The sequence below is a fragment of the Leucopleurus acutus genome (genome assembly GCF_964270905.1).
Source record: "Leucopleurus acutus genome assembly, chromosome: 18".
NCBI classification, from domain to species: domain Eukaryota; kingdom Metazoa; phylum Chordata; class Mammalia; order Artiodactyla; family Delphinidae; genus Leucopleurus; species Leucopleurus acutus.
Window position 1 is genome coordinate 78,141,913 of NC_139160.1, and position 15,683 is coordinate 78,157,595.

The following is a 15,683-nucleotide window of genomic DNA, read 5'->3' on the forward strand; positions in this document are numbered from 1 at the left end:
GTAATTTCTCTACTGTAGGGTTCCAGAGCATGTTCTAAAGTGTCTAATTACATACGTCATGTCTATGAGAGGGCTTACTTTACCGTAACTTTCCTTACTTTTTACTCACGACAGGGGCAAAAATCAGAAAGAAATGCATTTAGCAGTTATGGTTCCTATTCACAGAAGTGGTGGGTAAATCAGATCTTCCCAGACCACGTGCTGTTAGCGTGGAGAGCACGTCATTTCCAAACCTGGTGACTGCGTGCTGTTAGCATGGAGAGCGCGTCATTTCCAAACCTGGTGACTTGCCTCTTGATTTCTGCACAGCACTCAGCCATTCTCTCGGCCTCGCCTCCACCAGGTCCTGGGGTGGAAGTGGTGAGGGTCCTGGGAGTTGTGGACCCACCAGCAGCGCCTCTGGGATCCATGTACAGGTGGAGCATCTGTAGCTTTGATCAGGCTCTCGAGTGTCACGTGTCCGGAGCAGGTTCTGGACCTGCCCTCGGGCCTTCCTGATGCAGAAGCCCTGGTACTGCAGGGCTGTGGTCAGCGTGTGGGCCAGGCGGGCAGATGCACCCTGGTGCCCATCTACAGAGCAGGTGTCAGCCGCCCCCTTGTACGTGTGGATGAGCGAGACAGGGCCTCGTGGGGAGGGAGGTAGCCCAGATGATGCACGGGCAGCTCTGAAGGTCTGAGGTGGCATCACAGACGCTCCTACACCTGCAGCGGGTCTGAGGCCTGCTGCCCTTCCCCGGAGGAGCTCGGTGTTGCCCAGTCGGGAAGTATGTTCAGATCGTGCAAAAGAAATAGATCAATAAATGTGTGAAAGGTATTTAGTCTCATCAGTAGTTTTTTCAATTCAAATTAAAATAATATTCTATTTTTTGGCTATCAATTTGGGAAATGTTTAAAAGTTTGATAGTATCAGGAGTTGGCAAGAATATGAGAAAACGGGAATTTTTATTTTTTGAGATGTTTGGCACAGTGTTTTTAGTGGGTAATTCGACATATCTGTTGAAGGTTTAATGCACATAGCCTGTGTTCCATCTTTCTTAATATTAGGAATTTATACCAGAGTGACTAAAGGGTGTAAGATTCTGGACTTATAATTCCCAAGTGGGCCTGTCTGTCACCTCTTTTCCTCCAGAGGTGACCTCTCCTGCCACTTGAGTTTGTTGCTTTTCTCTGATGTACATGTGTAAACTTGTCTTAATGGGATCGCTCCACGTGCCATTTACGTGCACCATTTTGTAAGCTGTTCCTATTCTTCACCCTGGGCCTCTTTCCATGTCAGGACTTGGTTTTTAAGGGTGCAGAGTAATCCGTTGTGTGGCTCGAATCCGAGAATCCGTGGGGCCCATCTGCAGGGCCTGGCAGTGCCCCTGCCGAAAGGCAGTCAGGATGTTTCCATTCCTGGAAATCGGGTTATGCTGACCATCCTGTTCAAAACACTCCTGTTTCCCTGGCGGGGTTGTTTCTTGAGCGTAAACTCCTTGCCCTGGAATCGCTGCGTCAGAGAAGGTGAACTTTGTTGACTTGACCCCTCAGCCAGATTCCAGTCTCTGGCTCACGGGGGTCCTGACCTCCGTCCCCGGCTTTTGCCCACCCCGTTCTCAGGCACCGAAGTAGTTCACTGCCGTGTTAGTGTGACTTCCTTTGGTTCCTCTGATCATCTCTTTGCCATTTAGGAGCTCGTACGAAGTAGGTAACCTTTCTAGTCCTCAGTTCTTCATCTTTTAGAATAAGTGTAACACCATCTCAGGGTGTGAGATTTCAGTGAAAATGCTTCTGCTTAAGACTCTTGGCCGAGCGCCTGGAAGCACCTTATAGATGCTGGTCTGGCTCTTCGTGGGCGGCCGTTTGCAGTTTTCTCTTTTTAATTAACTGCTTGAATTCAAGTCACTGGTACATTTATTGTAATATTCCATCTCTGACTTGTGGGTATCCTGTTTATATTGAGGACATTAACCTTTGTCTTTTGTGCACATGATTTTGTCGTTCTGAGAGCATTTCCCACGTGACTACGGTGGGAAGTAGAGTCTTTTCTTCCAGTTTCTGACTTGGGGGTCATCCTAGGAAAGACCTTCCTCTAACCCAAATTTTAAAAAACATTTACCTCTATTTTTCTAGTAGTTTATACATTTAAATCTTTCTGTGGGCAGTGTAGAAATTATTTTAGTATCAGAAAACATTGTAACCACCCTCCCTACTTTACAAAGTGAGTTGATTCTCTGATAACCTATTGGAACTGTCACTGTTATTATAATCAGATTCTCATATTATGGGGTAGTTTCTCATTTCTGTTCTACAAGTTCTGTTGATCTATTTCATAGCCAGCACCGAAAGTCTTTTAATTAATGTACCTATTCCTGTAAATGTACTTATTTTGGTCCTGAAGTTAAACAGTTTCACTAGAACAAAACTGCAGCACAGGACAGGATCCACCCGCAGTGTGGCCTTTCTTTCAACAGAAGCTTATCAGACTCCACAGTCGGAGATAATCAGCACTGAAATACACTCTCGCTCCGGCTTCTCCCGTGCAGGTTGAAGAGCAGGCCAGCACCACAGAGCGCGTGTTCCAGGACCGGCAGTACCAGATCGACGCTGCCATCGTCAGGATAATGAAGATGAGAAAGACGCTGGGCCACAACCTGCTCGTTTCCGAATTGTATAATCAGCTGAAGTTTCCCGTCAAGGTGAGTGGGTGTCAGCTTAAGTCGCAGCACCCGTTGCACCCTTGGCAAAGCGCATACGAGTCTCATGACCTTTAGCATCGGACCATCTGTCCTCCGTTATAGCTGGTCACACACTACAGAAACCTCCATGTGTGTGTGAGAGTGGGGCTCCACCTGCCCCCGGTCACCGCTGGAGGGACGCTAGGGCCCGGCTCTCTCTCCTCCCGCTGTTGTCACGTTGCCTCTGCCCGAGGACGTCTGCCCTAAAGCCTTCCGGCGGGCGTCCCGGAACCACCTGTGCGCCTGGGCAGAAGTTCTCTGAGGCCGTGCCGTCCAGCCCGGGCGGACCGGGGAGTGGACGGACACTGGACGGGCCAGTGGGCCCTCCTGTGCCCTGCCATGCTCTGCACCCCGTGGGGCCGGAGTCCCTGCCCCTGTACAGGAGGGACCCGGCGGTTCAACAGAGGCTGCAGAAGCGCCAGCTCTGCTCCGACAGGTGCTGGTATCGGCCCATCACTTGGGGTGGAGGGTCCACTCGGGCTCGGAGGCGACTGCGCAGACACGCCTCCAAATGCAGGCGTGCCTGGTGCGTCCCCTTCCCAGGGGCCCTGCCCACGTGGAGCATGTGTAAGTAGCACGCGGTGACGGCAGGTGGCCCCAGGGGCACTGTCCTCACGAAGGAAGGACACACCCCGGGCAGCGACCCCGGTGCCGTGCTCACCGTTCACAGCCTCACACCCGCAACGGGCAGCCCTGCTCGGACGCCTCCACACGGAAGGAAGCGCTTTGCTCACGATGTGACGTTAGCATTGTCTTTGGAAGCAGGCAGTTTTGGTCTAGCGTTTTATAATTGGCTTCTGATTATAAACAGTTCTTTGTAGATGGGTGTGCTGATACGTGGTATATGCACATAACTGTAATCCCGTGCCTCGAGCGTGGTATCTTATATTCCCCTATGGTTGTAACTTTAACGCCACTATAATTGGGGCTTTTGTTCTTCTTTTCCAGCCTGGAGATTTGAAAAAGAGAATCGAATCTCTCATAGACAGAGACTACATGGAGAGAGACCAGGACAGTCCCAACCAGTACCGCTACGTGGCCTGAGGCTCGTGGCGGCTCCTCCCGTGAGACACTAGAATGTATCTTTAGGGCAGAAACACTTCTGTGCTGTTTCCAGGACTTTCTGGTACTCAGCAGCATGGCTGCTTTGGGACTAGCAGGAAAGGGGGTCCTTGGCTCCTCCTTCACAGGCTCAAGGATTTGCAGGTGGCTTGTGTACCTTCCCTCCAGTTCTTCCTCCTGTTCTGTTAGGCGTTTGGATGGTTCCGTGGCTCTGCAGAGTGACTCTGAGGTCGGACAAGCAGATCCTGGTTTCTTAAAAGAGGCTCCTTTGTAAGCTGTGTTCTCGTGGCAGAAGCTGATGTTCGGTGTGTGTGTGTGAGACCCTCCGTGCTGCCCTTCTGTAGCTGCAGGGACACAAGCTCTTAGACCCAAAACAAGAACCCTTACTGGTGAACATTAGGAAGAAACAGTCACTGTTAAAGCTGGCTGGTCGATTATGCAGCCTGGATAGTAGCATCTGTTCCAGGTCTTTCAACAAGGGTTAACCTCTGAGGAGTGGCTTTCAGGATGGGGCTCCTTGGCGAGACCTCTGACGCACCAGGACGACGCCACGTCCGACGTGTGTGATGCCGCGAGCCCGTCAGCGCCTTCACTTTTACTTCCACTGTGTCCCTTGTGGATTTTCTGTTTGAGGGTTTAGAGGGGGGCAGTGTGTGTGTGTTTGCCGTTCTAAGATTGAGTCTAGCAGCCCCGTTCTCTGCATTGGGGAACTGCTGTTTGATTTTTTCTAATTGCAGTGTTTGTACGATTGCGACAATAAAGTTTGGTTTTGTTTTCACGGCCCTGGGCAGGGTGGCTGTCCTCTGCTGTAACCACTGTAAACGTTTCGGAGGAGACTTGATGTTGTGAGCGGGGGTGACCTCGGCGGCACCTGCTTGCATTGCTGTGTGCGCGCAGCCTCGGCTGCGCGGCGGACGGTGACGTTCGTGTGGCACCTACAACAGACACTTCGCTGAGAGCATTTAAAAGCGCTTATATTTTACACGATAGCAGGCTACATTTTGATTAAAAGCTACCAAAGGAATTTTGATCATGGTGTCAGTGTTGAAAGCAATATTTTCTGGAATATACCAAGTTTATATAATTTGATTTTTGTGCTAAATTATTAAAAGATTCTCCCTTTTTGAAACATGCGTGTTTAAAATATGACATCTTATGGGTTTCCATATGAAAATCCTCACTCTTTAAGTCTCATCCTTATTTCTATATTTGTAAATTTTCATTTGTGAGTTCAGTAACAGGTGGTTGGTAAGAGACCAGATAGATTCTACTTCTTAGACTTTAAGTTCATTATCTCTTGATTGTTGACATTGTAACTGAATGTAGACTTACCCTGAATAAAGTTAGTTTAATTGGCCTTAAAATTACATTAATGCAACTGTGGCGCAAACAACACGTTCCTCCTCACCCTTTAGCGTGGCAGACGTCAGCCCCCGGCCCCCCGCCCTGGCCTCACTGTGTTTCACCTGTGCGCTTCCTTCAGGGTCACGTCACTCCCGTCTCATTACAGTTAAAGGTCAGCGTGGGAAACTGGCAGTCGAGGAATGATTGAAAAGGAAAAGACACGTAGGCGAAAAGCTACTAAATTGGAAGGAAGAAGGTGAGATGCTTTGAGGACTTTCACGGGGAAGCCCTGAGCCTCAGGCAGGAGGTCGGGGCAGCGTGGGACGGTGTCAAACGTCCCCTTTAAAACAGACCCGGTGACTCTACAGTAACAGCAGGAAAGAAACAGGCAGGAGGAGTGGAGCGTTGTTTCAGACCTCTCCTGCGGTCCGTGCGGAAACCGCGCCCGCGGGGCTGCAGCGGGGCGGGGCTGGGGACAGGCCGCCAAGGGTCCAAGAAATGAAACTAAATAGAAGAAAAAAACCTGAGATGCGTCTTTTTTGGAGTGGCAAAAAGTCTAATACGAATTAAGATCCCTTTGTTAAAAGACAAAGATAATTGACATTCTAAAAAATCGGGGGGGGGGGGTGGGAACGTTTTTAAATAAAAACTGGCAAATTTGGGGGTCAGAATAAGGCAGTGCTGAGCATTTCGTGTGCACAGAACTGCCAGCCAGCCGGCCGTGGCTGTGCTCTCGGCTGTGCTCTCAGTCTGAGCCCAGAGCAGCTGGGGGTGAGGGGCGCCGTGGTCCCTGGCCCAGGAGGTGGTGGGTCGGGAAGGGCGCTTGCTGGCTCTGGGGCTGGGCTGGGGGCGGGAGGGGCTGAGGTAGGATCAGAGCTGGAGGACAGAGCGGTGGGTCAGAAGAAGCAGCGAGTCGCTGTGATGCCAGGGCGGCCACGCCCCCTGCCTCAGGCCCCAGGGAGCCGTGCCCGGTGACAGGTTAGGGTGGGTGAGCTGTTAGGCCAGGCAGGAGCTCTGCTGCCCAACACCCTGTCCCCTCGTTCCCTCCCTGGGGTCGGGGGTGACCCTCTGATGAGGTCGACCCTGGTCCAGCTCTCGCCTGGAAGTGGAACCTGCCCATCAAGAGACGGAGGGTCGAGGGGTCAGCAGAGAGGGCTGGGGGGACCGGGCCATCAGGGTAGGATGCGGAGCGCCGGGCTCAGACCCGCGGACCCTCGGGACGTGACCCCTCAGTTGCAGCGTGGAACGGTGGTCCCTCAGCTAAACTGACAAGCACATTGTTTGAATGTTCGAAAATGCCCGTACCCTTGACCCACCAAAGTCCACATCCCTTTTGATGTCCTGCCGCTCGTGGGGAGGGAAGCCTGGTACCGGAACAGCACGCATAGAAAAAATCCTGAATGTCCTTGGACAGGACTTAGGTGGTGTCCGTCCAAACGTGTGTGACGCTGGGTCCCCCAGGCCTTCCCCAGAGTGAGATCCAGACGCTGATGGAGCGGATGTCGCATGGGAGGGAGAGGTGTGGCCGTGGTGGGGGGCAGAGCACCACCCCTGTGCACGCGTGTGTGTATGTGTGCGTGCGCGCAGGTGCACACAGCTGTCCCCTCACGGTGGACTTCCAGGGCCAAGGGAAACTGTTCATTGCATACTGTACTGCTTGAATATTTGTCAAAACAAAAAGTTTGTAAATAAAATCCATCCAAATTGTTAAGAAAAACAAAATGGCCCCGCATACCACACCCATAGCATCCTGCCCCTACCGTGGAGGGCGTGGTCAGCCCACCCAGAGGAGGCCCAGCGCCCCTCGCCCCTCTTCCTCCTCTAGTCAGTTGTGTCCTCTTCAGTTCCTTCATAGTAAGTCACACATTCCAGCCTCCATGTACCTGGCTCAACTTTTCTCAAGAGCATCTAGTATGAAAATGAGGAAATGAAGGCCCATATTCTTCCCCATGATTCCTCCCCCTTCCAGTTTCTGACAGCTCTTGTCATATCATGTTTATATATTTATACATATTAAACTTTGCATGTTTTGTCTAAACGTTGCAAACTCGCAAAACGCATTTACGATCATCTGTTAACTCACCCTGGAACCCCGGAATGAAGTGTGATTCTGTGCCTGGGCCGCTCAGAGTCTGAGCACAGAGATGAATAAACTCTCTTCTTCCAAACGCCATCAGACGCTCAAAGTTCATGTCATATTTTAACTTGCTTTATATTTGGACTCTGGTCCAGCTTTTTGTCTTCCCTGGACATTTTAAAATAAAAATTTTAAGTAAAAATATAGCAATTTTTAATGCTATTGACAAAAAAACCCACACAAACCTTTGTCTTATCACTACGATCTGCAGTTTTCTTATTAAACTCTGCACCAATCCAGTTTCTTCTCAAAGACCTTTTCCTCAGAACCTGATACCTTCTGACCGGCGGCGTGGCTGGCGTCCCCTGCTCCCCAGCCCCCAGCCTTCATTTCACTTATTTTCCTGATGCGTTTTTACTAAAGTGATCCTCACATGACTTCCTCGGCAGAAAGGCACGGGAGGAAAACGTTCTGAATCCTTGCTTGTCTGACTTACTTTGCCTTCGTGTTAGTAGTTTGGCTGCATATGAAGTTCTAGGTTCGGGACTTCGCTGGCGGTCCAGTGTTAAAGAATCCGCCTTCCGATGCAGGGGACGCGGGTTCGATCCCTGGTCGGGGAACTAAGATCCCGCAAGCCACGCGGGGCAACGAAGCCCTCGCGCCGCAACTACCGAGCTGGCGCGCCGCGGTGAAAGATCCCGCATGCCACAACTAAGACCCGACACAGCCAAATAAATAAATAAATGAAGTTCTAGGTTCACGTCCTGGCCCAGAACTCGGAAGGACTCGCTCCCCAGCCTCTGATTTCCAGCTCTGAAGTTGGCTGCCGTTGTGTAACTAACCTGGTTTGTTTGGTTTTTTTCCACAGAATGTTTGAAATCTAGTCCCAGGTTTTCGTATTTCACAATATTGTGACATGGGGCCCATCTTCATTTGTCCTGACAGGACCCAGTGAAACTCCCTCTTCAGAAGACTAGTGACTCCCTCTGTCCCTTCTCCACTCACTTCCTCAGGGCATCTTCCCCTCTGATCCTCCAGCTCTCACTTTCTTTAAGAGGAATTTTGTGACGAAAATAGGCCAGACGATCTTGAATGGAAACCCACAGCCCCCTCCCCTCCCTGCCCCGCCGTAAACTTTCCATTTCTGTTTCTGGTCAGTTCTTCCCCAGCGCAGTGGCCTCTAGATCAGTCTGTCACTTCCTGTTTCCTGATTATCCCCAATTTTAATAGGAGACTGTTGCTTTGTTTTGTTTTTATGGCTACAGTATGTTCTTGAAGTTCTGAGGGCACTAATTCAAATTTTTGAAGTTCTTTTCTCTTTCCGCACGTCTAGGGCAGGGTTGTAAACCTTTCCTGTAAAGCGCCAGACAGTAAACACTTCCTCCTTTGTGAGCCCCACAGAGTCGCTGTGAGGTGTTCTCTATTACTTTCCAACAACGTTACGTAAAAACCATCCTTAGTCCTCTCACACCAGCCACGAGCTTTGGCTTCTCAGATCCCCTCGAGGATCAGGGGTCGGGGGTTCTCTGCCCCCCGGTCCCCAGCACAGGATGCCCCACATTCTCTTGGTTGCTGGGGTGCGTGTGATTTGTGTGTCTGTGTGTGCACCTGTGTGTTCTTACAAAGACAGGAGGACAGCATAGAATGGGAGGTGCAGATGTAGATAAACGTGAAGCAGCGACATAAAAAGCTGGGAAGGTTTTTACGGGTCCCTAAGAATCAAGGTCGACTGCTCTGTAAACGGAGATGGCGCTGCATCTTAGAGCAGACATGCTGTCAGCTTCTCACACCTTGGAGGCCCCTGGGCTGGCAGACAGAAAGGGTTAGGGCTGGAGCTTCACGGTCAGGTGGCCCAGGGGTCAAAGCCTGGCTCTGTCGCCATCTGGGTGCCCTTAAGAAAATTACACTCTCTAAACCTTGGTTTTCTTATCTTTTAAAAGAAGATAATAATGCTCCTTAGCTGTGGGGTTGTTCTGAGTTAATACAAAGGTACTTAAGACAGTGCCACAGGCCAGCACATGTGACAAACGGGGGCCTGTTCTGATTCGGTATAAATCTTAAACCTGCCCAAAGGGGTTAAACCGTTGCGGAGCAGGAAAAGGGGGGCAGGAAAGTGGGGGAACGGGAATAAAGAACAGAAATAAAATGATCGAAACACTCCAACTAAAAGGCAAAGACTTTCAGACTGGATAGAAAATTAAGACCCAGGTAGGTATACGTCATCTACAAGAAAGTCATTTTACACATAAAGACACAGACGGGTTTAAAGTAAAAGATGAAAAAAGCTTTAGCATGAAAACTAATCAGGAAATTACACACAGAAAGCTGTGTGGCTATATTAGCATCTAGTGGACTTCACGACAGGGAGTATTTGCAGAGGTAGAGGGCATTTCATAAAGATAAAAGAGGTACTCATCAGAGCCAACCCTAAATGTACAGACCTCTATAACAGAGCTTCCAAATTAATGAAGCAAAAACTGATGGCTGAAAAGAGCAATTAGAAGCAGCAGACAAATCCATGATTGTAGTCGGAGATTTCAGCACTCTCAGTAGCTGATAAGTAGACAGAAAAACAGGAAGGACGTGAAACATTATCAACCGACCTGACCTCGTGGATAATTACAGAATAGTACACTCAACAACGCTCTTCCCAGTTCGTGGGCACTCTAACCAAGGTAAGCATGTGATGTGTCATAAAACAAGTCTCACTGCACTTTAAAGGGCTGAAACTATACAGAATGTGGCCTAGATCACAATGAAATTAAAGTAGAAATGTAACAGAAAGATAATTGGTAAATGACTAAATGGAAATTAAGCAATACACTTCTAAATAAATAATCCAATAATTCTAATATAAATAGATAACATAAATAACACACTTTTAAATAAATAACCGGGGCTTCCCTGGTGGCGCAGTGGTTGAGAGTCCGCCTGCCGACGCAGGGGACGCAGGTTCGTGCCCCGGTCCGGGAAGATCCCACATGCCGCGGAGCGGCTGGGCCCGTGAGCCACAGCCGCTGAGCCTGCGTGTCCGGAGCCTGTGCTCCGCAGCGGGAGAGGCCACAGCAGTGAGAGGCCCGCGTACCGCAAAAAAGGAAAAAAAAAAAGAAACAAAAATTATCAATATTAGGAATGAAAGGACATGACAACAGATCCTACAGAGAATATTATGAATCAGTTAATGCCAATAAATTCTATAACTTAGATCACATGATCAAATTCCACAAAATTTGCAAATTATCAAAATGGACACAAGAGGAAACAAAATAAAAACCTTACACGGTCTTTCAGAAACAGGAGGGACTAGTTCACAACTAAAATTATGAGTCCAGCATTACCCCGATTAAAAGATAAGGCAAAAATATCACAACACCGACCAATGTCCCTTAACCAAATATTAGCAGTTTGAATACACCAATATATAGAATCAATAATATACCAAAACCAAGTGAAGTTTTCCTCAAGAATGCAAAGTTGGTTTATCATTTGAAAATCTAAAAAAGAAAAGAAAGAAAAGAAAAACGTAATCATCTCAATAGATTAAGAAGATTTTGATGAAATTCAACACTCGTTGACTTTATTTTTTTTTAATAATTTATTTGGCTGCTCCAGGTCTTATTTGCGGCACGAGGGATCTTCATTGCCACGTGTGGGATCTTTAGTTGCAGCATGCAGGATCTAGTTTCCTGACCAGGGATTGAACCCAGGCCCTGCATTGGGAGCATGGAGTCTTAACCACTGGACCACCACTGGAGTCCCAACGCTCGTAGATTTTAAAAACAACTCTCAGAAAACTGGGAATAGAAGGGAACTTCCGTAACATGAGAAAGGACATTTACATAAGATTTAAGCTAACATTATGCTTAAGAGTAACAGACTGAAAGCTTTCCCCCTAAGGCTGGGACAAGGCAACCTTTATTCAGTATTGTGTTGAAGATCTTAGCCACTGCAATAAAACAAGAAGTGAAAGGCGTATAGATAAGAGTGAAGAGGTAAAATAGTCTTTATTTTTTATTTTATTTATTTTTTTTGTTTGCAGTACGCGGGCCTCTCACTGTTGTGGCCTCTCCCGTTGCGGAGCACAGGCTCCGGACGCGCAGGCTCAGCGGCCATGGCTCACGGGCCCTGCCGCTCCGCAGCATGTGGGATCTTCCCAGACCGGGGCGCGAGCCCGTGTCCCCTGCGTCGGCAGGCGGACTCTCAACCACTGCGCCACCAGGGAAGCCCTAAAATAGTCTTTATTTACACATGACGTTATCATATAGGTAGAACATATGAAAAAATCTACAAAAAATGCTACTAGAATAAGCCAGTTTAGCATGGTCAGAAGATGCAAGGTCACTAAACAAAGATCGACTGTATTTCTACATTCTAGCAACAAACAATTGGAAAATAAAATTTTAAAGTACAGTTCCATTTGAAATAGTATCCAGAAATGTGTGAAATACCTGGGGATAAACTACAAACTATACAAAAAGATGAACACACAAAACTATCAAGCATTGCTGAAAAAAATTTAAAGAACACCAAAATAAATGGAGAACAACAGCGTGTCATTGGAAGACCCAATATGGGGGTTGTTTTTTGTTTATTTTTGTTTGTTTTAAATTTATTTTATTTTGGGGGGCTGCATCGGGTCTTAGTTGCGGCACGCGGGATCTTCATTGAGGCACGAGGGACCTTTTATCGCGGCAATGCAGACTTCTCCCTAGTTGTGGCGTGTGGGTTTTTCTCTCTCTAGTTGAGGTGTGCGGGCTCCAGAGCACACGGGCTTTCTCGTTGAGGTAGCTGAGCTCAGTAGTTGTGGCACACGGGCTTAGTTGCCCTGCAGTATGGGGGATCTTAGTTCCCTGACCAGGGATCGAACCCGCATCCCCTGCATTGGATTCTTTACCACTGGACCCCCAGGGAAGTCCCAAGACCCAATATTGTTAAGAGGTTGGTTTTCTCCAATGCCCACCAAAATTCCAGCAGGCTTTTTACTTTATAGAAAAATGATCCGCTGAGTCTAAAATGCCTATGGAAATCCAAAAAGCCAAAGCAGTCTTTACAAGAACAGTTGGAGAACTTTAGCTTTCAAGACTTTCAAGACTTATTATAAGGCTACAGTAATGAATACATTATGGTATTGGTGAAATGATGGACATGTACATCAACTGAATGGAACAGGGAGCATCACAATATATCCACTTATTTGGGGCCAGCTTATTTTTGACAAAGATGTCAAGGTAATTTAATAGGCTAAGAAAAGTCTTTTCATCAAATAGCTATCCGTATTGGGGCAGGGGGAGGAATGAACATTGACTCTGATCTCACACCATCTGCAAAATTTAAATTTAATTTGATCATAGGCCTAGTTGTAGAAGCTAAAACCATATACTTTCTAGAAAAAAAGAAAAAACCACAGGAGAAAAATCTTTATGGTGTTGGGATATGCAAAGATTTCTTAGGATAGAAAAAGTATGAAGCATAAAAAATACCAATAAACGGGATTCTCATTAAATTTAAAGTTGGCTTTTTAAAAGGTACTATTAAGAAATAGAAAGGCAAGCCACATAATGGTGAAAAATATTTACAATACATCAGAGTATCTGTACCCAAAATATATAAAAACACTTAGAATTCAATAACAAGAAAACTAGTCACCTATTTTTAAAAATAGGACGAAGTTTGAACACTTACCCAAAGAAGATACGTGAAGTATTAGGCACAGGAAAAGATCTTCGACCTCGACAGTCATCAAGAAAATGCAAATTACAATCACAATGAGACACCATTAGACAGCTACCGTAAGTTTTTAAATGTAAAAGACTAATGATACCAAGTATTGGCCAGGATGTGGAGCTACTGCTGGGGGGAACTTACAATGGTACAACCACTTTGGAAAGGCGTTTGACAGTTTCTTTTTAAAGCTAAACATGCACGTACCATATGACCCAGACATCCCACTCCTAGGTATCTACCCAAGAGAAATGAAAGCATCTGTCCACACCACGATTTGGTGTCGAGTATTTATAGCAGCTTTATTTGTAACCACCAAAATACTGGAAGTAAATGAAGTCCTTCAACAGGTGAATGGGTAAACAGGTGTGGCAGAGCCACACTGGAATAAGCTGCTATCAGCAATGCAAAGGCATGAACTAGTGGTTCACACGGCATGGATGAATCCAGATACAAAGAAGTATATACCATGCCGTTCCATCTGTGTGAAATTCTGTAACATGAAAAACTAACCTGTAGCGACCAGATCCGCGGCTGCCTGGGGTTAGGGATGGGGGAGAAGCACAGAGCGGCCCGAGGGGCCCTTTGGGATTGAAGACGATGTTTTCTCCCTTGATTGGGGTGGTGGTTTCGTGGGTGTTTGCTGTTGACTAAGAAAACGCAGAAGGCTGCATATAAGAAAAGAGCTGCTTTGGGATCTTTGAGAATTTCAACTTGGGAAACGCAGATTTGGGTAAAGCTGAGTGTTCAATAGAAGAGAAAGCGTCGGGGGTTTACAAAGGCGAACGCCATGAGCTTGTGTTTGTTTGTTAATTCACCATCCTAACCATTTTAAACATATTTGTTTATCTATTTATTTAGGCTGCGCCGGGTCTTCCTTGCGGCCTGCGGACTCCTAGTTGCCGCCTGCATGCAGGATCCAGCTCCCCGACCAGGGATCAAACCCGTGAGCCCTGCACCGGGAGCGCGGAGTCTCACCCACTGGGCCCGCCAGGGAAGGCCCCGTGAGGTTGTTAGAGTCCGGCAAGAGTTATGATCGACTCTGACACAAGAAAGGAGATACCTGTCCGTAAGGGAGAGGCTGTCACAAGTTATTTAGGCCAGGGGTCCGATAAGTGTCTTGAGTTTCTGGAACGTTGTGCAGATGTTCCGGACGCCTGCGTCAAGACGATAAGTGGTCAGAGTTCCGATTCCATCCAGACTGAGATGCGTACAAACCCCACTTCCTCAGCGGCCTCTGGTCCAGTTAGAGGCTCTCTCGGCAACGCTGGTGCCAGTTTGATTTTCCTCTCACACTACATTTGTCAAAATTCATCAAACTGTACACCTAAAATGGTATGTGTATTTTATATAAACTAACCTTTAAAAAGTGGATTTGACAAGGTAAAAGTTACAAGAAAAAAAGAAAATGAATGGGGCACCTTTCCCTGGCTCTAGCTGGAGAAACACAAAGGCAAGAGGAGACTGGTCTTAGGCAGCTGGGCTCATGGTCATTGTGAGCTTTCTTAATGTTTCTATCTTGGTCCTAAACTTTTCCTTTGTAGTGAAGAACAGACAACGCCCAGATTAACTGATTAATAGTCCAGTCTTATCTGTCTGGAACAGAAGCTCTCCCTGGAGCTCTGCGGTTACACCCTCTCTCGCTGTCAGCCTTCCCAGCCTTACTGCTGCGGACTTGTGGGTTCGCTGGCCACACAGAACCACTGTGAATTACAATCTTGAGTTACAAACGTGGAAGTAGCTTCATGGGGACTTCAGTTCCTGCCCTGCGTTGCCCACGACTAGGAAGAAGCCTTGCTGGCCACATCTCGTTTCTCAAACCAGCTCAGGCCAGGGGCCCAGACGGCGTCCAGGGCGTTGCAACTGGAAACTCCACGTGACTGAAGTCACACAAGTTCTCGTGCTGCAGGTGACTTGGAACTACTGGATTTAACCTGCTTTCTAAGAAAGCAAAAAGTTTTGGTTCTTTTTTATGAGGGTTCCTTTTTTGTAACCTTCTAAAAGGAGGCCTACTGTGGTTGAAGAATTTTGAGGAAACTAACAAAAGGGAGTTCTCCGAGAGGTGCATGGGACGTGTATAAAAGATGTTCTCAGTGGCCTTGCGTTAAGCAGCGGAAAAGGTGTTAGCCACCTGGAGGGGAGGCTGATTTTTAAAAACGTTGCATGATGGGAGTCTTGCTTCTTCCCCCACTTATCAGCATACATGTCACTTGAAAGCACACTGTTTTCTATTTTTCTGACATGTTATTCATTAATACTAGTCTTACACTTACCAGCCATCATCCTCTTGCCTTTGTTTCATTATTGGACTAAAAGTAAATATTTTTGAGCTAAGTGGGCAAGAGAACTGGAAAAGAGAAGTGAGAAATCATGGTCCCTGGGAGTGTGGTGCAGGCCCACGTCTGCTGTGAGCTGTGCCTACTGAGCGCCAGGGTCCCCCTGGACTCACAGGTCGGGGCTCCACGCTGGGCAGCCCTGTGGCACCCACACCCCCCAGGTCCAGGGCTGGGGACTCTAACGTCTGCAAACAGTGGTCCCTTCCGAGGGGAGTTCTTGGGCAAAGCAAGAACGACGGGTAACTTGAGTGAAACAGAAACACCAGCACACTACTCAGCCCGTGAGGAAGGGCAAAGGGAGGGATGAACCCTCAAGCCCTTTTATGGTCGCTGGGCGCGTACACCGGCAGGAGTGTATTACACACCATTGCTTCTAACCTAGTCAATTTAATCTACAGGGGAAATGAATCTCAAAGAAAAATCATA

The 15,683-nt window shown here is 47.7% G+C and overlaps 1 protein-coding gene across 1 annotated transcript in view; it reads left to right on the forward strand.

The window, feature by feature from the left end:
- CUL4A (cullin 4A) overlaps positions 1-5,131 on the forward strand; it is a 45,217-nt gene extending 40,086 nt beyond the window's left edge. The window contains exons 19-20 of the mRNA XM_082859524.1: positions 2,526-2,678; positions 3,666-5,131. Of these exons, the coding sequence (XP_082715650.1) occupies positions 2,526-2,678; positions 3,666-3,761 (249 nt within the window). The 3' untranslated portion in view covers positions 3,762-5,131. The remainder of the gene's footprint in view (positions 1-2,525; positions 2,679-3,665) is intronic.
- Positions 5,132-15,683: the final 10,552 nt, after the last annotated feature.